The 24,219-nt window shown below is 40.1% G+C and overlaps 2 protein-coding genes across 2 annotated transcripts; both read right to left on the bottom strand.

The window, feature by feature from the left end:
- Positions 1-633: 633 nt before the first annotated feature.
- Positions 634-6,702, bottom strand: LOC106571887 (uncharacterized). Its single transcript, XM_014145409.2, has 8 exons — positions 6,495-6,702; positions 3,160-3,270; positions 2,761-2,823; positions 2,197-2,367; positions 1,836-2,031; positions 1,453-1,604; positions 773-822; positions 634-676 (listed from the first exon to the last, which is right to left on the bottom strand). The coding sequence occupies exons 1-8, from the start codon at positions 6,534-6,536 to the stop codon at positions 634-636; spliced, it is 828 nt and encodes a 275-aa protein (XP_014000884.1). The 5' UTR covers positions 6,537-6,702.
- Positions 6,703-14,318: 7,616 nt separating this feature from the next.
- LOC106571888 (renin) lies at positions 14,319-23,782 on the bottom strand. The gene is made up of 9 exons (XM_014145410.2): positions 23,533-23,782; positions 23,023-23,176; positions 22,756-22,879; positions 22,527-22,645; positions 22,112-22,308; positions 21,881-22,003; positions 21,392-21,536; positions 19,328-19,426; positions 14,319-14,922 (listed from the first exon to the last, which is right to left on the bottom strand). Exons 1-9 carry the CDS (start codon positions 23,607-23,609, stop codon positions 14,761-14,763), a joined length of 1,200 nt encoding a protein of 399 aa, XP_014000885.1. The 5' UTR covers positions 23,610-23,782; the 3' UTR covers positions 14,319-14,760.
- Positions 23,783-24,219: the final 437 nt, after the last annotated feature.

Genomic DNA, 24,219 nt, shown 5'->3' with positions numbered 1-24,219 from the left:
GTGTTTGCTTTTCTAAATCATGTCCAATCAATTGAATTTACCACCGGTGAACTCCAATCAAGTTGTGGAAACATCTCAAGGATTATCAATGGAAACAGGATGCACCTGAGCTCAATTTCGTGTCTCATAGCAAAGGGTCTGAATACTTATGTAAGTAAGAAATGTCTAAAAACCTGTTTTCGCCTTGTCGTTATGATGTATTGTGTGTATAGATTGATGAGGGGAAAAAAAATATTGAATATATTTTAGAATAAGGCTGTAACATAAAACTCTGAAATAAGTCAAGGGGTCTGAATACTTTCTGAATGTACTGTATACACACACAATACCCCCTACTTGAATAGCCTACTTGCATAGCCTTCTCAAAAAGAGAAGGTCCATTAAAATCCATTGATAGTGCTTATGGTGCTTGCAGGCCAGAAAAAGACTGTCTATGGAATGTGTAACACTATTGGACTGTGTGTATCAGATATGAGTGCTTCATGTAAATCCTCATCTCCAGATGTGCTCCTCCATCTGTAGCAATCTGTATTTTAATGGCGTTCTGGCAGAGAAGAGGAGTATTCAGTATTCAGCAGATACTGTACATGGACAGACTGACAGATGATAGATAGACTGAAAATAATACTCACTTTATTGCGCCTGCATCTCAATGTCCTGAATATCTGTATGCAAACTATAAGTAAAACTTTGAATTAGAAGTCACATGTATGTGTTGTTTGTCATCATTTTACATTGTTTCGATTTCTGTAGATACTGTGTGATACTTTACCTTGAGTTTTGGTACACTTGTGATGTGTGATGATAAGTACTGTGGAACATCTGTGATGGAACAAAATCACACAAATAAACAAATGTGTCAATTGCATTTATTTTTTTATTCCTTTTTTACTGTGATACTGCATTTATACGCAGTAGGGGTCTTCAATGCTGTTTATTAATTCCTGCAGCCAAATGACCAAATCACATTGGCGGAATGTTATGAATATTAATTAATTAATAAACATTAATATTCATTTTATAAACATTATATATTTTTCTCTTTCCCGAAAATCGGATGTTTCTATGTCAAATGGTTGAGTTATATTTCAGTCTTTTGTGATCTACATAACGTATAATATGGGGATGCAAACTCAAAATTGAATCAATTTCAACTCTCTATCTGACATGATACAGGTGTCTTCTTTTCTTAAGACCATAGTTTGTTTAAGACTACCAAGAAACACTCTGTGACCCTGATTTAGACCTCTGCAGTAAAAGGTTAACTTCAACTCACACGTGGTCCAGTGTGGCTCAGTTGGTAGAGCATGGTGCTTGTAATGCGCTGGTTCAATTCCCATGGGGACCAGTAGGAAAATGTATGCACTCACTCCTGCAAGTCGCTCTGGATAAGAGCGTCTGCTAAATTACTCAAATACAATGTATATGTAACTTGTAAGTATGTATTATTACCTTGTGTTTGATGAGGCAATAGAGAGTGAATATGAACATCATTCCTCCACAGACTGATGGAGTTATGACCATGAAATCAAACTTCAGGTCTCCAACTTGGTCTCCATCTAGACCAGTCTGAGGGGCTTTCTCTGAGTCCCAAAAAGTGCTGACTGTGGATGACGAGACAGGTCATAACAGCCGAGTTATAATATGGACAAGTAAGGTTAAGATAATCAGATTGCTCGGCTAGTTCAAGCATACAACACCAGAGGACAGTGGGTCTGATTCTGTAAGCTACTTTGCTAAATTACCATACTGTATTATTATATCTATAACAATGAAATTCTCTGTTTTAGGCCTTCGCCAGGGAACCTCTAAAGAACCTTGAGGAAGTTCCCCACCTGTAGTCAGAGAGAAAGCTGTAGGGAGGGCTGTGGGGGGCTCTTGTGTGTCTCTGTACTCCCTCTCACAGCTCCAGTCTACTGGGGAGTCCCTGGTGGTCACCAGCTCCCAGTACTCAGACAGGACATCCTGGACCCTCCCCAGGGCCTCTGATGGGGAGCTTCTTAATGACATCCCAAAGCTCACTGGGTCATCCTGGTCAATAGTGTCAGAGAGGAATGTTGGTAAAATGTACATGGGATGCATGTCCTATCAATACAAGAGTTTTATGAGCTTAGTATTAAGTTCCTTAAATCCTTCTTAAAACACCCGACGTAGGCTGTTATTCAAGAGATATCTTCAGCATCAAATCCCCCTCACCTCAAGCTCCTCGTTGATCTGTGGTACACATCTCTGAGAGTAGATGTTGTGGATGAGACCGATCAGAGACAGGACGTAGCTGTGGTTGTCTGAGCCTTGGGTGTATCTGAAGTGGCTGGTCAGGAGCTCCAAGATCCAGGGCAGGGCAGCTTTCACATAACAACATTTACTCTGTCAGGGAATGGAAGAAGAACAGTCAATATTCATGTTAGTTATGATACGAAGTATGTTTGATATCAGTGACTTTTTCTAGACTAGCCATAACCTCATCCCCACGTGCAATTGCTACCGCATAGAGCCGGCTGGTAGGAAAGATTAACCTAGCCATAATACTAATAGATAATGCTTATTTTTACAGTCCTTTTAGGATAAATTATGTGGTGGACATTGGATAATTTTTGGCACTACTCTCAAATAACCTTTCGTGTCAAAACCAAACAAAGTTTTATTTCTTAAAGTAAAAAACAAAAAATTATCGACTAAAAGCATAAACTAATGATCTTTGTGAATTTGACAATGATGTCCCATGTTTTCACTGCACATGACGCATAAAAATGACCTTACCAAACATCTTCGCTCAATGAATGTGTAGGTTATTGAGCATCCACTCTGCAACTGGTTATCTATCTATTTAAAACAGAAATAAACAAAGAAACCAAAATATCTGTCTGAAGTCATTAATTAAATATATATTAACTTCGATATTTTGTATTCATGACAGGAATATGCTGTACATTCAACAATCCCAATGAATGTCTAATGGTTCTAGCCATGAGTTTAATATGCTTCTTACAGTGATATACTCCCCATAGTTCTTTCCACTTTGATCAAAAATGTATTTCTGGAAATCTCACCAATAAATCACTCTTGGTTATGTATAATTATTTTGATATTATAAGAGTTTTATACAACTTTAATGTGTTCATGTTTTTTTATATTGTTCGTTCCAGCTGTACTACTCACCAGGCGTCTTATGGTCAGCAGGTGATCTCTGGTGATGGAGTGTCTGCATGGACCAGGGTCTCCCATGGTCAAGGAGAGACTCAGGAACACTATCACATACAGACACTTTACCTGAAAGGGAGGGAAACCATGGTTTATTGTTGCTCTCATGAAGACCTGAAACCAATGGTGAAACGTATTAGCTTCATGAACAGAAAAATAAAAGAGTAAAAAATGTGTTGACATCTTTTAATTCAAAAAATATGTTATATGTTAAAGCTAGAATCCTTTGTTGCTACATCAATTTTTGGACTTATAAATTAATGATAACTGCCAAAATAAAGTGAGGGATACAAAGCATTTTGAAAGCAGGTGGTTCCACACAGGTGTGGTTCCTGAGTTATTTCAGCAAATAAAACATCCCCTTATGCTTAGGGTCATATATAAAACTGCCCATTATTTTGGCCACCATGGCTAGAAGAAGAGATCTCAGTAACTTTGAAAGAGGGGTCTCTGGAGCGACGACTGAGATAGCGTTTTCCACCACCATCAACAAAACACCAAATTATGGAATTTCTTGTGGAAGAATTGTGTTGCGTCCCTCCAATAGAGTTCCAGACAATCTATGCCAAGGCGCATTGAAGCTGTTCTGGGAGCCCAACGCCCTACTAAGACTTTATTTAGGCAGTTATCTGTATATACCTATTAATTCTTTAAAAATGTAACTTACAAATGCCTCATGAGTTTAGTTCAAGTGTCATACCCCATCAGAACCCAAAATAAGCTTTTTTTTGGTCCATTGTTTTTATACAACGTAAATGTAAACACTGTATAGTGTCAAAACATGGCACAACTATAATTGTTATATCATGTATGGTCAGTCCTTGTATCCATAGCTCTGTCTATGAATTTGAGAGTGGTTACATTTCTCCAGCACCGTCCCTCAACTTTTTACCAAAACAGAGGCAGGGTGTGTGCTTTGTTATTGTTTCAACTGTGGAATCTAGCTTTAAATAATATATAAAACATAATATTTCCTATTTTGTAATGGACTTTGTTTCTATGAATCTTTAATATTGAAAACATATTTTTGTTTTTGTTGCATAGTGGATCATTGAATAGACATTTACTACACTGTTCTCAGTATCCAATGAGACACAGAATGTTTTCTCTTTGTTTCTGCATCTTCCCATCTCCTGGTTTTGATTTAAAAAATTGGACTCAGGTTTTTGTTTTCCTATTGTATAAGATGGGCCTTTAGTTGAGGGGAATTCTGAAATAATCCAAAATAACAATCAATGAGCTTCCATACAGATGACCCACATTCATGCAGTACTGTACATTATAGTCATATGATGTGAAGTTAACCATCCATGCCGTGTTTGATCTTTGTCAACAGTAGTTACATCTATTAATTTTAAACCCATTGGAAACAAATCTGAAAATGTACAGCCTGAAAAGCCAAGCTACACTGAGAAAAAAATATAAATGCAACATGTAAAGTGTTGGTCCCATGTTTTATGAGCTGAAATAAAAGATCCCAGACATTTTCCAAATGCACAAAATGTAAGGGCTGTCATCGTGAGAAAACCAAGGTGCAGCGGAGGATGTGTATTCATCTTTGGTGATTTAATGAAAAGAGAACACTTTACAAAAATAAACAAAAACGACAGGCAAACAGTCCTGTCAGGAAAAACTCTAAACAGAAACAATCACCCACAAAAACCCAAAGGAAAAACAGGCTACTTATGTGTGACTCCTAATCAGCAACAACGAACTACAGCTGTGCCTGATTGGGAGCCACAAACGGCCCCAAAAAAAGAAATACAAAAACATTGAAAAATTAACATAGAACACCCACCCAATGTAACACCCTGGCCTAACCAAAATAAAGAACAAAAACCCCTCTCTATGGCCAGGGCGTTACACAAAAAGCTTATTTCTCTCAAATGTTTTGCACAAATTTGTTTACATCCCTGTTAGTGAGCATTTCTCCTTTGCCAAGACAATCCATCCAACTGACAGGCGTGGCATATCAATAAGCTGATTCAACAGCAGGATCATTACACAGGTGCATCTTGTCACTGTAAAATGAGCAGTTTTGTCACACAACACAATGGCACAGATGTCTAAAGGTTTAAGGGAGAGTACAATTGGCATGCTGACTGCAGCAATGTCCACCAGAGCTGTTGCCAGAGAATTGAATGTTAATTTCTCTGCCATAAACCACCTCCAACGTTGTTTTGGATAATTTGCCAGTACGTCCAACTGGCCTCACAACCGAAGACCATGTGTATGGCGTCATGTGGGCGAGCTGTTTGCTGATGTCAACATTGTGAACAGAGTGCCCCATGGTGGCAGTGGGGTTATGGTATGGGCATTTACATTTACATTTTAGTCATTTAGCAGACACTCTTATCCAGAGCAACTTACAGTAGTGAATGCATACATTTCATTTCATACATTTTTTATTATTATTTTTTTTTTTTTCTCCATACTGGCCCCCCATGGGAATCGAACCCACAACCCTGGCGTTGCAAACACCATGTGTTGCAAACACCATGCTCTACCATCAAAGCAACAGGGAAGGCATAAGCTACGGAGAACAAACACAATTGCATTTTATTGATGACAATTTGAATGCACAGAGATACCGTGACAAGATCTTGAGGCCCATTGTTGTGCCATTCATCCACTGCCATCTACTCATGTTTCAGCATAATAATGCATGGCCCCATGTCACAAGGATCTGTCAACAATTCCTGGAAGCTGAAAATATCCCAGTTCTTCCATGGCCTGCATACTCAGTAGACATGTCACCCATTGAGCATTTTTGGGATGCTCTGGAACGACGTGTACACCAGTGTGTTCCAGTTCCCGCCAATATCCAGCAACTTCGCACAGCCATTGAAGAGGAGTGGAACAACATTCCACAGGCCACAATCAACACTCTGATCACCTCTATGCGAAGGAGATGTGTCACGCTGCATGAGGCAAATGGTGGTCACTGGTTTTCTGATCCACACCCCTACCTTTTTTTAAGGTATCTATGACCAACAGATGCATATCTGTATTCCCAAAGATATGAAATCCACAGATTAGGGCCTAATTTATTTATTTAAATTGACTGATTTCCTTATGTGAACTATAACTCAGTAAAATCTTTGAAATTGTTAAATGTTACAAAAAATAAATAAAAGTGAAGATGAAGGGTATGCTGTAGATTATTTAATTGTTTTATTTTAATTTCAACTGTAGATGAATTAAACAGAATACCATCAATGTCAAAGGCAGTTTTGACAACAGATTTCCTTCACAAGAGCATTGTTTCCTGCAGAAGTAACTGCATCTCTTACCTTGGTTTTGCACTGAATGTGGGCTGACACGTGAAGGGTCATCTGGCTCAACTATGAAAATAGAAAAGACCAGACTCCTCTGTCAGTAGCATTGGAGCAGATAGATGATGAGTCTCTCCTCTTCTAGTCCTGATCAATCTCTCTAGTAAACCTCTGGAGACAAGGCATGCACTAAAGAGAAGCTGACATGGATGAAGCCGAGGTTCCCCCAGCATGGAGTGATGTGGTTTTACAGCTCACAGTGTGACTGCCTGTCTTAGCTGTAACTCAGAAACTATTTTAAGACCTCCCTCCTTCTGCTCTTTCTCATATGGTCCAAAGGAAACTATGCCCCGTATCTCAGCTTGGTGTTTTCCAATAACCACTGGTGGGTCATGACCTGAGACAAATATTGGTCTAGCTTTCTAGATAACTAAAAGGTTTTAGGTGGTCTTGGTTCCCTCCACAGAATAAACTTTTGGAACCACTGTGCAACTACACTTAGACGCAGTGCTTCACAGATACACAGGTAGAGTATGGCAATAATGCCTTACAGATGTTCCACACATTGTGCCATATATTTTATAGTAAATTCCTGGACATTGGAAATTCTCTTTAACGTTTCAGCTCTCCCAGTATGGATGTTAACATGCCAAAGAAACTGGCAGAGAAAATAAAGAAAATCCTGGTGTAAGTACATTGACTGAAACATGGTGTTTTTTACGATCTATTTCAGATTTGTGTACCATTAAGAATGCCAGTTTGCAGTTCTTTGAGTTTGAGGTTGAGCCAAAACTTTTAACCCACTGGGCACACACTGGTTGAATCAACGTTGTTTCCATGTCATTTCAATGAAATACATTTAACCAATGTGGAATAGACGTTGAATTGACGTCTGTGCCTAGTTGGAAATGTAGTCAAATGCATACTGTAACTTACAATATGCTGGGCAGAGAAAACTGCAAAAATACCTGGCTGCACACTCAAATTCCAACACATACAAGTATCATAATAACAATATAACATTTGATCCAAAACAGATCTTTGTCTGGTGTCCATTTTGCTTACTTGTTTATGCCTGGTTTCTCCTTTTGTCATCTGGTGTGCTGTCCTCAGGGGCGTCATGCACCCATTATTTTTGAAGGGCCACGAAGTACGTGAGGATAGAGGGTTGGAGGAACAGCTTTTTCTTGCAATCTAGAGCCATAATCATTATGCCTAATTCTATGTAAAAAATATCAAATTATTTCCTGAATTTTTTCCTGAATAAGCATACCGCTTTACCTGTTCAATTGACATTTTAATCAGGGTGTCATTCTGACTGTTGTAAATCACACATATCAATATACTGCACTAACATGCCTAGGATATCACATCCAAATTACAACACAGTGCATGGGATCATAACACACATCATCAATACAGCCACATATCATGGCATCATAATTAATTCACAAATATTATGAAATTATCATAAGGTGCCAGATTACATTTAAACCAAATATTTTTCTGCATATCCAATCATACCTCTTGAGCTGTCTGTTTCCTCCTGACTGGTGTTTCTTTTTTCAAATAAATAAAATATGCTTCTCTGCATATCTGTTAAAATCAGTGTAAAAAGATTGAAAGGAATGAGTCTCATTCAGTACATTTTGTAATTTCTTGCTTTTCTAAAATCTAGCAATGTTGCCAGCAGGCATGCCAGCTAAGATAGTTAGACAAGCTACTCTAATTTGATTGATAGCCTGAAATGGATTAGCAGCTAGTTACGAGGTTGGGAGATTGGGAACCTATCTAGCTGGCTAGCTAAAGCCAACTTCATAAAATTGTTAGATGGCTAGTACTACAGAGAAACAACAAACCATTAATAAGGAATCAATAGGCCTTCCAAGTGGCGAAGCAGTCTAACACTTCATTGCAGTGCTAGAAGCGTCATTGCAGACCCAGGTTTGATCCCGGGCTGTATCACAACCGGCAGTGATTGGGAGTCCCATAGGGCGGCGCACAATTGGCCCAGGTCGTCCGGGTTAGGGGAGGGTTTGCCCGAGGGGGCTATACTTGGCTCATTGCACTCTAGCGACTCCTTGTGGCAGGCCGGGTGTCTGCAGGCTCACAGCGGTTGTTAGTTGAGCAGTGTTTCCTCCGACACATTGGTGCGGCTGGCTTCCAGCTTAAGCGGACGGGTGTTAAGAAGCGCGGTTTGGCGGGTTATGTTTTGGAGGACGCATGACTCGAACTTCACCTCCTGAGCCCGTTGGAGAGTTGTAGAGATGAGACAAGATCGAAATTGGGGAGAAAAAGGTGGTAAAATACAAAAGATATATAAAAAATAATATGATTTACATACTTTGATCAAATTAATTTACAAACATACCTCCTACGAGTCCTGCCCATCACCGGCAGCTAAAATCAAATCAAATGCTGTGTTTGTTACTCTACACTCTCTCTCCTCCTCCACTAACTATACTGTCTGCACGCACTAGAGTATCTAGCTTCCTGGTTAGTATATCTTTACTTTGTGGTGAACCTTTGAAGGAACCACTTACTAGCTAGATTAGGGGGAGGGGAAGTTATTTTTGCCTGGTTGAATCAGTCTGCCCCCTCCACAAAATACTGCGGTTTAAAAATTTATTTTAGGAATGTATTTAACATCAAAACATTTTTAAAACATGACAAATCTGAGGGGACACGTGCCCTTCGTGCCCCCTATGGGCATGTTAGTTATCCTTCAACTAGAGCTTAGTTCTGTTGCTTCCTTTTGGTCTTCTGCTTCCCTGTATCTGAGACATATTCTTCAGAAAAATAAGAGCTATCGAGTGAACTCAAAGGATATTGCCTTTTAAAAAAACACTCTGGTCACAAAGAGAGGATAACTCATACAGTGGGGAGAATAAGTATTTGATACACTGCCGATTCTGCAGGTTTTCCTACTTACAAAGCATATAGAGGTCTGTAATTTTTAACATATGTACACTTCAACTGTGAGAGACGGAATCTAAAACAAAAATCCAGAAAATCACATTGTATGATTTATAAGTAATTCATTTGCATTTTATTGCATGACTTAAGTATTTGATACATCAGAAAAGCAGAACTTAATATTTGGTACAGAAACCTTAGTTTGCAATTACAGAGATCATACGTTTCCTGTAGTTCTTGACCTGGTTTGCACACACTGCAGCAGGGATTTTGGCCCTCTCCTCCATACAGACCTTCTCCAGATCCTTCAAGTTTCGGAGCTGTCGCTGGGCAATATGGACTTCGCGATACATGGGCCCATTTTGCAGGTTTTCCTACTTACAAAGCATGTAGAGGTCTGTAATTTTTATCATAGGTACACTTCAACTGTGAGAGACGGAATCTAAAACAAAAATCAAAAATGATTTTTAAGTAATTAATTTACATTTTATTGCATGACATAAGTATTTGATCACTTACCAACCAGTAAGAATTCCGGCTCTCACAGACCTGTTAGTTTTTCTTTAAGAAGCCCTCCTGTTCTCCACTCATTACCTGTATTAACTGCACCTGTTTGAACTCGTTACCTGTATAAAAGACACCAGTCCACACACTCAATCAAACAGACTCCAACCTCTCCACAATGGCCAAGACCAGAGAGCTGTGTAAGGACATCAGGGATAAAATTGTAGACCTGCACAAGGCTGGGATGGGCTACAGGACAATAGGCAAGCAGCTTGGTGAGAAGGCAACAACTGTTGGCGCAATTATTAGAAAATGGAAGAAGTTCAAGATGACAGTCAATTACCCTCGGTCTGGGGCTCCATGCAAGATCTCACCTTGTGGGGCATCAATGATCATGAGGAAGGTGAGGGATCAGCCCAGAACTACATGGCAGGACCTGGTCAATGACCTGAAGAGAGCTGGGACCACAGTCTCAAAGAAAACCATTAGTAACACACTACGCCGTCATGGATTCAAATCCTGCAGCGCACGCAAGGTCCCCCTGCTCAAGCCAGCGCATGTCCAGGCCCATCTGAAGTTTGCCGATGACCATCTGGATGATCCAGAGGAGGAATGGGAGAAGGTCATGTGGTCTGATGAGACAGAAATAGAGCTTTTTGGTCTAAACTCCACTCGCCGTGTTTGGAGGAAGAAGAAGGATGAGTACAACCCCAAGAACACCATCCCAACCGTGAAGCATGGAGGTGGAAACATCATTCTTTGGGGATGCTTTTCTGCAAAGGGGACAGGACAACTGCACCGTATTGAGGTGAGGATGGATGGGGCCATGTATCGCGAGATCGTGGCCAACAACCTCCTTCCCTCAGTAAGAGCATTGAAGATGGGTCATGGCTGGGTCTTCCAGCATGACAATGTCCCAAAACACACAGCCAGGGCAACTAAGGAGTGGCTCCGTAAGAAGCATCTCAAGGTCCTGGAGTGGCCTAGCCAGTCTCCAGACCTGAACCCAATAGAAAATATTTGGAGGGAGTTGAAAGTCCATATTGCCCAGCGACTGCCCCAAAACTTGAAGGATCTGGAGAAGGTCTGTATGGAGGAGTGGGCCAAAATCCCTGCTGCAGTGTGTGCAAACCAGGTCAAGAACTACAGGAAACGTATGATCTCTGTAATTGCAAACAAAGTTTTCTGTACCAAATATTAAGTTCTGCTTTTCTGATGTATCAAATACTTATGTCATGCAATAAAATGCAAATTAATTACTTAAAAATCATACAATGTGATTTTCTGGATTTTTAGATTCCGTCTCTGACAGTTGAAGTGTACCTATGATAAAAATTACAGACCTCTACATGCTTTGTAAGTAGGAAAACCTGCAAAATCGGCAGTGTATCAAATACTTGTTCTCCCCACTGTATATGCTTTCTGAATAATGACCCAGCCAGCTGGTGCGTGGTGAGAGAAAGCACAGGATCGAGAGAGAGCAAGAGAGAGAAAATAGAGTGAGAATATGATGACATAAGGATGAGCATTCAGACACCACACTGTGAAAGGCATCTTCAGAGGGGCGGGAACAGCAGGAACAAGCATAAATCACTCAACCGTACAATGTGTGCTATTTTCACGCCATCAGTGCCACATTAGATCAACACATTGTGCAAGACCTAAGGCTGCCAGAATTTAGAACTAAGACACAGTCTGATATCAATTCATCTCTAGCTCAACTTCAGAGGATCAGACATATTTGTAATGTGACTCAAAATAGAATACGTCTGGATTGTTTCTGTACAGACATTATGCTTGTGTTCGTGGCCAGTGGGGTCCAGCGGTTACAGCTGCTGATCCCAGCACACATGTATGCCAGAGTCAGCATGGGTTTGAATCCGGCTCACTGCTCTTTGACTCACCCTCCTCTAACTTCCTCGTCTTTCCAACACTTAATTATCTCTTCAATAAAGCAAAAAAATTCAAAAAGGAGTGGGACTTCTCCCCATAAAAAAATACTATCCTATGGTATAAATACTATAGTATTCACTGTCAGTAGTGTAGTGCAGGAAAAAAAAGTAAATTATGTCATAATTTCCTATCACTATAGAATATGCATAAAATGCATTCTCCAGTTGCAATGTCTGCCTATGCCCACACATATTGTCTCAATAATTCGATTTTGAATACCCTCAAAGTTAGGCATAGGCTGCCTAATTTAAAAATAAGCCATCATCACTGTCAATCGTGAATGAACTTTCTTCATGAAATGTCCAAACTGCATCTCCATGCCAATCATTTGATTGTTTTCAATCAGTTTCATGGGAATATGCATTTTTATCATCTTGAATGACTGTTTCGTGAGAGAATTAGAGCAGATGGTGTTAAGAAACTATTAGCCTTTCTTGTATTTTGTTTCAATCAAAGCAGATATCCTGCCAAGTCACACGCTCTGTAGAGTTTTGGCAAATTAGATTTTTTTGGGGGACTATTCAGCTTCAGCTAACCATCCTAAAATCTATTTAGAAATTAGGAGGTGTTTTTGGTGTAACAGTAGCGTTATAGGCATACTATGGTATTATATTATATTCTGATATGTAAAATGCAAATGAATCATTCTGTGATCTTGCTAGACATTGATTCAGCTTTGATTGGACTTTACCAAATGAGCACCATTGTGAGAAGTGATATTATTATTATTACTAGAATAAGTAATGAGTATGACTATTAGGCATTTGCAACATAAATTGATGAGATGTCATTGGAGTGCACTTCGTGGTGCTGAAAGGATAGCGCCAGGATCGTGCAATGATGAATTAAAGCAGAACCTTGTGGTGCTGATGGATAGCTGAAGGATAGCTCTGCCATTTGGCCAGTTCAGGAACAAACAACAGTCATTTGCAGTAGGCCTATAGCTTAGTAGGCCTTCAACTATATGGTATACAGTGCCATCAGAAAGTATTCACACACCTTGTTTTTCCACTTTCTTTTGTGTTACAACCTGAATTTAATATGGATTAAATTGAGATTTTGTGTACAAATTAATACAAAATGAAAATCTGAAATGTCTTGAGTTAATAAGTATTCAACCCCTTTGTTATAGCAAGTTCAAGAGTAATAATAATAATAATACGTTGCATGGACTCACTCTGTGCAATAACAATGTTTAACCTCTAAAAGTCTAAGATTTTTAGGTATCCTAAAAATATTAAAAAATATAATAAAATATTGAATTTGGCTTTTACTACTACAGTATAGCCCATAAAAAAACATTGATTTACACATTCATAAAAGGCAAAAAAGACCAAAAATGTATCATAAGGAATAAGGTTTTGAAGTGTCTGTCCTATATCTAGGAGTCATAGGAAAGCTTAGGATCTACATATACACTACCATTCAAAAGTTTGGGGTCACTTAGAAATATCCATGTTTTTGAAAGAAAAACAAATTTTTGTCCATTAAAAAAATATACATTTGATCTGAAATACAGTGTAGACATTGTTAATGTTGGAAATTACTATTGTAGCTACAAAACGGTGGAATATCTCCATAGGCGTGCAGAGTCCCATTATCAGCAACCATCACTCCTGTGTTCCAATGGCACGTTGTATTTGCTAATCCAACTTTATAATTTTAAAAGGCTAATTGGCCAATTAGAAAATCCTTATGCAATTATGTTAGCACAGCTGAAAACTGTTGTCCTGATTAAAGAAGCAATAAAACTGGCTTTCTTTAGACTTGTTGAGTATCTGGAGCATCATGCATTTGTGGGTTCGATTACAGGCTCAAAATGGCCAGAAAAAAAGCTTTCTTCTGAAACTCGGCAGTCTATTCATGTTCTGAGATATGAAGGCTATTCCATGCGAGAAATTGCCAAGAAACTGAAGATCTCATACAGTGCTGTGTACTACTCCCTACACAGAACTGTGCCAACTGGCTCTAACCAGAATAGAAAGAGGAGTGGGAGGCCCCAGTGCACAACTAAGCAAGAGGACAAGTTCATTAGAGTGTCTAGTTTGACAAACAGACGCCTCACAAGTCCTCAACTGGCAGCTTCATTAAATAGTACCCGCAAAACACCAGTCTCAATGTCAACAGTGAAGAGGCGACTCAGGGATGCTGGTCTTCTAGGTAGAGTTGCAAAGAAAAAGCCATATCTCTGTCCAGTGTCTGTGTTCTTTTGCCCATCTTAATCTTTTTTTTTTTATTGGCCAGTCTGAGATATGGCTTTTTTTTTGCAATGAATATCCCTTTGAGCATGGTGAAGTTACTACACTTTGGATGGTCTATCAATACACCCAGTCACTACGAAGAAATCAGACATCCTTCCTAACTCAGTTTGAGGAACAATAGTAAATGTTAAGGAACTATAGTAGTGCCACACATGATCGAGGGATACATAGAGTGCAAACAGAATTCCTCGACTGCAGAAAAAACATAGACTTTCCCATTAAACAAGCTTTATTCGTGTTACGTCATGACAATGCAGATATGAGGTTGGACATAGTGTTATTACGTGAGAATTTGGGCTGCAATGTGATACTGTGTGACGTCAGAATGCCATATGATACAGTATATAACACAACATAAGTCTATTGTTGTTATCAGCACGTCAATTATCGTCAACTAAAAACAATGATGTATGTATTGAAATCAAAATTATTACTTGACATAGCAGAATGTCAGAACTGTAAAAAGATATGGACAAGAGGGCAGGCTCTGTGATAAAGAGTCATAGAAAGAGAGAGAAAGAAAAACTGAATGATATAGTTAGAGAGTAAGGGAGAAATAGAGGCTGATAGTAAAAGACAGTAACAAAGACAAAGCGAGTAAAAAAGAGTAAAGGCAAGAGAGCGTTAAAGCTTGGCGGCTAAGGATCCTGTCAGACTGCTGTGGCAAAGCCTATGCGGTTGTTGCGACGGTCAAACTCTGTGTAGTAGCGGGCGATGAAGTTGGCTCCCAGGATCCAGATAGGGCCAGTAGGGGGCGGCACATCCAAACCCCTAAAGGTCACGCTACATATGTCCTCTCCAAACTGAGATTGCTGAAGACACAAATAGAGTTCAAAGCACAAAACATCTTGGTAAAGACTTCCATAAATGTATATGCAGTTGAAGTCGGAAGTTTACATACACCTTAGCCAAATACATTCAAACTCCGTTTTTCACAATTCCTGATATTTAATCCGGGTGAGAATTTCCTGTCTTAGGTCAGTTAGGATCACCACTTTATTTTAAGAATGTGAAATGTCAGAATAATAGTAGAGAGAATGATTTATTTCAGCTTTTATTTCTTTCATCACATTCCCAGTGGGTCAGAAGTTTACATACACTCAATTAGTATTTGGTAGCATTGCCTTTAAATTGTTTAACTTGGGTAAACGTTTTGGGTAGCCTTCCACAAGCTTCCCAAAATAAGTTGGGTGAATTTTATGATGGCCACTCCAATACCTTGACTCTGTTGTGCTTAAGCCATTTTGCCACACCTTTGGAAGTTTTCTTGGGGTCATTGTCCATTTGGAAGAACCATTTGCGACCAAGCTTTAACTTCCTGACTGATGTCTTGAGATGTTGCTTCAATATATCCACATAATTTTCCTACCTCATGATGACATCTATTTTTGTGAAGTGCACCAGTCCCTCCTGCAGCAAAGCTGTGGTGGCTAATTTCTGCATTACCAAATGAGGAGAGTTAAAAACACACCAGTCTGAGTTAACTACATCTTTAATAATTAAGATACTTTTGCAAAAGTACTTTGACCTTCAATAATGCACTCTCTTGAATTAACCATTGAAAAAGGAGGTGATTACACAAATGTACAAAGAGCTTTTTATACCCAAGAACCACACCTTCAACGTACATGACGAACCACAGATCTTAGGAACAGTTCACAAAGGTTAAGTTTTGTATGAAAGATATCTATGAAACATAGTAGACAGCAACTTCTATATCAACAGTGTTCATTGTATAGACCAGTATCTGGTCCTCCTACCCCAAACTGGAACTGTCTCTCCCTGGTACGGTATAGAACAGAACCATTAGCTCATCCAATGGCATAAATCAATTGACAACTCTAGATACTCCCATCTCAAGAAAAACCCCTCTTGACTCCACTCCTGGACAAGCTCACTGAGGGGAGTGGCTTGCGCACAGATATTGTGGAGACAAATAATTGGTTCCCCATGAATCATGCCATCCCTTCACATGGTTTAAGAATAGGTAAAGACACATTCACATATGAAGACAATGTTTCATTCTGACTTCTCCCCTCTCTGGGCCCCAAGTGACTGAGCCCTAGCTAAGGGAAAAGTACAACTGTCAACATCAGAGTCCAAAGGGCACGCCATCCTAATGACAAGTATCTCAAATAAGCATATTATACAAATAAAACATCTTAATTATCTATGTTACCCAACTAATTCTGATTCATCCGCCACAAAGCACTCCCACAACATGATGCTGCCACCCCCGTGCTTCACGGTTGGGATGGTGTTCTTCGGCTTGCAAGGCTCCCCCTTTTCCTTCCAAACACAACAATGGTCATTATGGCCAAACAGTAAAATTGTGTTTCATCAGACCAGAGGACATTTCTCCAAAAAGTACGGTCTTTGTCCCCATGTGCAGTTGCAAACTGTAGTCTGGCTTTTTTTATGCCGGTTTTGGAGCATTGGCTTCTTCCTTGCAGAGCGGCCTTTCAGGTTATGTCGATATAGGACTCGTTTTACTGTGGATATACAGTGAGGGAAAAAAGTATTTCATCACCTGCTGATTTTGTACGTTTGCCCACTGACAAAGAAATGATCAGTCAGCCTAGCAGATGCTTCTAAAGCCATTACATCATTTTCTGGAATTTTCAAAGCTGTTTAATAAAGGCACAGTCAACTTAGTGTATGTAAACTTCTGACCCACTAGGATTGCGATACAGTGAATTATAAGTGAAATAATCTGTCTGTAAACAATTGTTGGAAAAATTACTTGTGTTATGCACAAAATAGATGTCCTAACCGACTTGCCAAAACTATAGTTTGTTAATATGGATAGACTTTCCGCTAGCGAAACGCCTCACCAATGTCCAATGGTAGAGCGTGGCACGAAATACAAATACCTCAAAAATGCTATAACTTCAATTTCTCAAACATATGACTATTTTACACCATTTTAAAGACGAGACTCTCGTTAATCTAACCACATTGTCCGATTTCAAAAAGGCTTTACAGCGAAAGCAAAACATTAGATTATGTCAGGAGAGTACCCTGCCAAAAATAATCACACAGCCATTTTCAAAGTAAGCATATATGTCACAAAAACCAAAACCACAGCTAAATGCAGCACTAACCTTTGATGATCTTCATCAGATGACACTCCTAAGACATTATGTTATACAATACATGCATGTTTTGTTCAATCAAGTTCATATTTATATCAAAAACCAGCTTTCTACATTAGCATGTGATGTTCAGAACTAGCATACCCACCGCAAACCTCCAGTGAATTTACTAAATTACTCATGATAAACGTTCACAAAAAACATAACAATTATTTTAAGAATTATAGATACAGAACTCCTTTATGCAATCGCGGTGTCAGATTTTAAAATAGCTTTCGGCGAAAGCACATTTTGCAATATTCTGAGTACATAGCCCGGCTATCACGGCTAGCTATTTTGACACCCACCAAGTTTTCAGAATTACTATTACAAAAATTCGATTACCTTTGCTGTTCTTCGTCAGAATGCACTTCCAGGACTTCTACTTCAACAACAAATGTTGTTTTGGTTCCAAATAATCCATAGTTATATTCAAATAGCTCCATTTTGTTTGTGCGTTCAGGTCACTATCCGAAGGGTGATGCGCGAGCGCATTTCATGACAAAGGATTTCAAAATATTCCATTACCGTACTTCGAAGCATGTCAAACGCTGTTTAAAATCAATTTTTATTATATTTTTCTCGTAAAATAGCGATAATATTCCAACCGGGCGACGTTGTATTCATTCAAAGGCTGAAAGAAAAAAATGGAGAATTCTCGTGAATGCGCCTCGCAGTCTCACTGTTCCCAGGCTGACCACTAACAAATTCTCCTTCTGTTCTTCGCCCAGAGACAGCAGACACCCCATTACACTTTCTGGAGCCTTCTGAGAGCCAATGGAAGCCTTAGAAAATGTCATGTTACAGCACAGATGCTGTATTTTCGATAGAGATGCTACAGAAGGACAACAAATTGTCAGACAGGGCACTTCCTGTATGGAATCTTCTCAGGTTTTGGCCTGCCATATGACTTCTGTTATACTCACAGACACCATTCAAACAGTTTTAGAAACTTTAGAGTGTTTTACTTTAGAGTGTTCTACTAATTATATGCATATTCTAGTTTCTGGGCAGGAGTAGTAACCAGATTAAATCGGGTACGTTTTTTATCCGGCCTTGAACATACTGCCCCCATCCCAAACAGGTTAACAAGAAATTTGTGGAGTGGTTGAAAAACGAGTTTTAATGACTCCAACATAAGTGTATGTAAACCTCCAAATTCAACTGTATATAATGCAATGTCACAGCTATAAGCAAGGGATAATCAACCAGTGGCTATGAATTCCATTTGCAAATAATGAACTATGTGGAAGGTATGTTCCACGACATGCTAGCGGAGTGGAACTAATCTTCCATGGATTTGCATAGAGCCCTTAGTTGATTATCTCTTTTATACCATGGCTATAATTGAACACATTTGCCAGTAAGATGTGTTCATTTGTAGGTAGAAATGTCCCTTACAGATGTTTTTTAAAAGTCAGAGCGCTGTATAAATGCAGTACACTGTAGTATAACTGTAGTTAGTGTGCAATATAATTGCAGTATGCTGAAAATACTGCATCCAAAATAACAGTTTTTTTGGATGCAGTAATTTTGCAGTGTAAGTGCAGTTACAGTGCAGTATAACTGCAGTTCAACTATTCTGCTATTATTGCGTCCAAAATACCACAGTTGACTGCAGTTACTGCACTTTTACTGCAGTTTCAAAACTACAATCTTTTTTGTAAGCGGTGTTCAACATCGAAGAAGTAGCTAGTAAGTTTACTACAGTAGTTGCCTTGGTAACCAAACAAACAGACTTGCGAGTTCATCTAACCAAACCATATGTCCTAGCTTGCAATTATGAAAATCAAATTCAACAATGCAAAAACGTTAATGTTTTCAATTCAACTTTTGCTTTCAAAAGCAGCTCAAATATAGAACATGTAAGAATGAACAAGCCATTGAATTCTGACGTGCTGATATACCATGTATTATGGGGAAATAATGTACATTCTAGAATGCCCTTCAAGCCAATTAGAAATGAGTATTCAACAATACCATGGTATAAGCACAAAATAAACATGACATAATAGCTGCGAATGTATCAATGACAATCACCCTGCACCTGTATCCCAGTCATGCTCATTTTCATGTTGCTTACCCATAAGATGTAGTCTTCTTCAGTGAGTGTGTACTCATGGCCTCCCAGGTGGAAGGTGACACTGGGTAAGGACTTCACCAGGTCACAGTTCACAGTGTACTGAAAAGGAGACAAAAAACACAGCTTAGTCCACACCAGAGGGGTATTCCAGAAAGCCAGATTAATGATTTAAGGAGATTTGTCAAACCAGAATTTCCGGCTCCAGAAAAAGCTTGAAAGAGAGCCATCAGAGACCATAGCAACGAATGCTCTGAAGCGAATCTGCTACCTACTAGGTTAACATGACCTTTGCCTATGCTGGTGAACGAATACGGGACTTATCCGGAAAATCAGATTCCTGTTTGTCACTATGGCCTGTCCTTTCCTTGAAAATCAACTTGACATCGGAGCCTGCATTGTTTGCCGTGCTTTACAAAGTAAATTAATTATTGGACCTCAAAATAGATCCTTTAGATCATTCAGAAGAAGTAATTTTTTAATATTATCGTTTTTCAGCACATTGACTCATATATCTGGTCAATTTACTCAACCCATATATAGCAAATGTAACCCAACGCTGTTTTGCTTTGACTATACAAACTCTGTGTATTGCGTAGCGATTTTCTGCCACTGGAAGTTTCCGGTACAATGTGGGCGATGCTGAACTATTTCAAGATATTTTTTTATGTCTTTGTTGCATTCCCTGGCCATCAAGCTGTCCATATAATCAAGGAGGACTTTTACAGAATTGCAGGTACAGTAGGCTGACTGCCAGGGAAGCTTTGCTAATCTCAAATGAATAAACATAGGCAACATGATAAACAGCCTAGTTCACCCTGCAGATTTTCCCAACATCATTGGTGCTAATGTTACAAAAAAAGTGCTCTATAAAGTGAAAACATTATTACTTATTACCCATGTGTGTAAGCTAGGCTTCTTAGATATTGGAATCGTGCTACTTCAGTTGCGCACTAACCCTGTCTCCAATTTTCTGCGAGGCTGCCTCTGGCTTTTGCTGCGGCGGATGTATTACTTTCGTTGGTAAATATGTGATCATATTCATTGTATGTTGTCACATTTGTTTCTTGTTCTAGACTTGTGAAATATTGGGCTCTGACTTTTGACTCCATTTCTATCGTTTTTTTCTGTCATCGAAATGATGACCTTTTTGAATGTTGCCTGCCAGTTGTCAGATCAACCAATCTGCGCTTCGCTTAGCCTAATAACTTAATCGAGAAGCAGCCATTCTGGAACCAAGAAATCCGGGACTCCCTCATCTGATTAAGACAAGACGGATATGTTCAGGAAATCCTGCATTTGTTAAACCATCTTTCTGGAATACCCCTCTGAAGATAAGATAGATAAAGGGGCAATCTGCAGTTTATACATACATTTTTTCTACTTAGAAATTAATAATTTGTAGGTCCTACCCATTGATTCTTGAAACATTTTACTTATAAATGCCTCATGAGCTTAGTTCATGTCATATCCCATCAGAAGTCAAAATATAAGCTTGTTTTACTCCAATGTTTGTAAACAAAGTAAATGTAAACAAATACTGTATAGACTCAAAACATGATAAAAACTTGAGTGGTTACATTTCTCCAGGCCCATCCCTTAGCTTTTTATGGAAACATTGTCAGGGAAATGCTTTATAATTGTTTCGACTGCAGATTGCCCCTTTAAGAGACTGGCTGAGGGGATTCAATTAATCTGGACGTGTTTTGCATGGTTGTTTGCATTTGTTTTGAAACAGTGCTACCTCCAGAGCATAAGCCAGGTGTCCCGTTCAAAGCCCACTGAGATGTCGGCTCTCGGCTCAAAACAGAAGTGACGTAGGAGCACGTGGAGTAATTAGTAGGATTCTGTGTTTTCACATGCAAAGGTGATTGCTTTTGATTAAAAAAAATGTAAACATATTTTCTGGACAATGCAGCCATGTTGACAACATGACCAAGCAGCACAGATTACAGTTTGATTTGAGGAGGGTGCTCCTCCCTCACCACTTTTGCCCGCTCACATCACTGGGCCATAGACAGGTGACGCACGGCATAATCAAATCTGCCCAATTTGTGATGTACATACCCCTCCCTCTGCCAGCTCTGTGGCTCCAATGGTCTTCATCAGTACAGACACAGAAGAGGCAGGGCCTGTAGTGTAGGAGGAGCCTGTGTCAATCACAGCCATGCAGCCCTCCTTACAGAACAGCATCTCCTCTCCCACAGATACTCTGGTAGAGAAAGGGGGGAGGGGGACAGAAAGAGAATTACACACAATTTATTTTTTTCTTACCTTTATTTAACTAGGCAAGTCAGTTAAGAACACATTCTTATTTTCACTGACAGCCTAGGAACAGTGGGTTAACTGCCTTGTTAAGGGGCACAACAACAGCTTTTCACCTTGTCAGCTTAGGGATTCGATCTTGCAACCTTCCGGTTACTAGTCCAACACTCTAACCACTAGGCTACCTGCCACCCCTATACATACATACATGCAAATGCACCTGCACTGACCAACAGACAAACAGAGAGACAGACAACATGCACACAGACCTATACAACTTTCCCATCTCACCCTTTCATGTTGACCTCCCATTTTCCTGCCTTACGGGTGCCCATGTAGTTGAAGGTACCAGTGTAGTAGTCTGGGTCTGTCCCTCCCAGCACTAGCTCTCCACCTGGTTTGTGCATTGGGTCTCTGAGAGAAGAAAAACATATTTTTGACTAATTCACAGATTATAAAAGTACTAATTTGTGTACGTGGAGGAATAATCCGTATATGAACAGTGATAGTGATATCTCCTACTTGCTGTAATAGACAGAGAAGACGTCCTCCTTGAGGACGTGCTGGGACATGATGCGGTCGAACACGGGGGTGATGCCGTCGATGGCCACGTTGGGGTAGCCCATCCCCAGGACCCCATCAAACTTTGCAAAGATGAAGGGGATGGCAGGCAGGGCTGTAACCTCAGCAAATACCTGGACCACTGGGATGCCACCCACCTAGAGGAAGCACAGAGTAAGATGTTGTTCCATAATACCTAGATAAAGGTTTTCCCCCAGTGAGAGGATCCTACTGTAGATCACTACTTATGGGTAAGGTCTACTATTATTTCCCAAATTTGATCATTAAACAGGACAATAAAAATAGGTGATGGGAAACAGATTAGGAGAAAGAGAAGGAAGGTTGTTTTCCTGTAGAAGTGTTGCGTTACACTCACCACAACCACATCCTCACTCAGGAACCCTCGGACGTTTCCAGAGGCATACTGGATGGAGAAACCTGTCCCGTTCTCTATGTGTGTTCGGGATTTGGAGGCATCATATCTGTTGTGGGTAACTGAGAGTTCAAAGGTCACTGAGTCATAATCATCCGGGAACATCATCATCTCTGGTGACGCAATCATACAGGTTTTATGTGTGTGTGTGTGTGTGTGTGTGTGTACTTACAGCAGGCAGTATAGAGAGGGGAACAGTTGTAAGAGGGAACCCACAGGTTGGCTGAGCCTGTATCAAACACCACATTGAACATCTGGGCAGGAGAACCAATACTGATCTCCCCATAATACTGGGCCTGAGAAGAAGAGAGAAGAGGAAGCAATGAATCATTTACACCTCTGAGTTGGGCATAGGTTTTGTGTTCTCTCATTTATGTACTATTCCAATGTCAATTGCATCTATGTGTGGTCAGTGCAATGTGTGCAGGTGGTCTCTCACATCCAGGTAGTTGGTGAGGGGGGTGGGGGTGGTCCCGTTGCTGGTGGAGGGGTCATCTTTGCTTTTCTGGGCCAATTCAGCAAAGAACAGGGCTGGGGACACACCTATCTCATGCAGAGTCTCTCTTATGGAGGGCATCTTCTTCAGACTGATCCTGATCAGAGAGGACAATGGTAAGGAAAGACCATGCAGTAGAATTATATATAGGGAGTAACCATGGGTGGGGTTATACAATCCAGTCTGCAATCATGGACCATTGGTGATATAAGATCATGTGTCCTCGTGTCAGTATGCCATTGTTGTTTCTACAGCTCTGCCAAAAAGACACATTCTCTATTGAGTTAGTTTAGCAAAACAGCCTGGTTTAAATGGATAAAATACATCCAAGTATCCATTCAACCTCCTTTGTTGTCTATCGTAGGTAACATTACATCGTAGGAACATAACACTGTGAACCATAACACATTGCAGAGTAGACTTCATACAGTGAGACACACAAAAAAAGGTTACCTTTGTAAGGCATTGCTTGTGGTCAGCGTCAGTGACAGAGCAATCACACACACCCAGCAATGCATCAGCATGGCCATCGAGACTCTGAAGAGTGAAGGAGTGTACGGGCCCTGAGAAGACGCACAAGTTATCCTAGTCAAGTTATCCTAGTACTGTTCCTCTGGGCACACCAGCTGGTTGTATATCCAATCTTCTGAAAGATTGGCCCCTCTCTCTCTTTCTCACTGTCTGTCTACTCTTTTTATACCATCTCTCCGTCACTCCTTCAATGAGTTCTGACCCAAAGGCCACTGGTTCCAGCTCTGAGCTTCCCTAGAAGTGTCCAGCAAAAACAACCCTCCCTCCCTCAGCCAGCACTCCCCTGACAAACGGGTCCCAGAGAGAGGTTTGAACTGTGACCCCTGGGAACATATTGGATACAGAAAGCAGGGACGTAAGGGTTTGAGAGAGAGAGCTCTCTAGCCATGCTGGGCTTCCATCATAGCTGCAGGGTGGAGATAGATGAAGGCCTGTGAGAAGAGGAGTGGGTGCCTTGGGTGGGGTGGGGGGTAAAGAAGGGAGAAGCTGTAGGGGGGACAGAGGAGTAGGAGAGGGTGCTGACAGGGATTACCCAGGCTTACAGTAGGAGACAGAAAATAGCCCTGTGAAATCTGGAAACTAGCTATAAAATCTGAAAGCAATGATTGC

This window comes from Salmo salar, chromosome ssa15 (assembly GCF_905237065.1).
Source record: "Salmo salar chromosome ssa15, Ssal_v3.1, whole genome shotgun sequence".
In the NCBI taxonomy this organism is placed as follows: domain Eukaryota; kingdom Metazoa; phylum Chordata; class Actinopteri; order Salmoniformes; family Salmonidae; genus Salmo; species Salmo salar.
The sequence above is the reverse complement of the archived record's forward strand: the minus strand, read 5'-3'. Positions and strand labels throughout refer to the sequence as shown.

Coding starts and splice junctions, on each gene's coding strand:
- LOC106571887 (XM_014145409.2), bottom strand. CDS start 6,536: ATGACCCTTCACGTGTCAGCCCACATTCAGTGCAAAACCAAG. Junction 3,271..6,494: donor ACATTCAGTGCAAAACCAAG/GTAAGAGATGCA, acceptor CCTCCCTTTCAG/GTAAAGTGTCTGTATGTGAT. Junction 2,368..2,760: donor TCATTGAGCGAAGATGTTTG/GTAAGGTCATTT, acceptor ATTCCCTGACAG/AGTAAATGTTGTTATGTGAA.
- LOC106571888 (XM_014145410.2), bottom strand. CDS start 23,609: ATGGCCATGCTGATGCATTGCTGGGTGTGTGTGATTGCTCTGTCACTG. Junction 22,880..23,022: donor CCCTCACCAACTACCTGGAT/GTGAGAGACCAC, acceptor TCTTCTTCTCAG/GCCCAGTATTATGGGGAGAT. Junction 19,427..21,391: donor CAGAGCTGGCAGAGGGAGGG/GTATGTACATCA, acceptor TCTCCTTTTCAG/TACACTGTGAACTGTGACCT.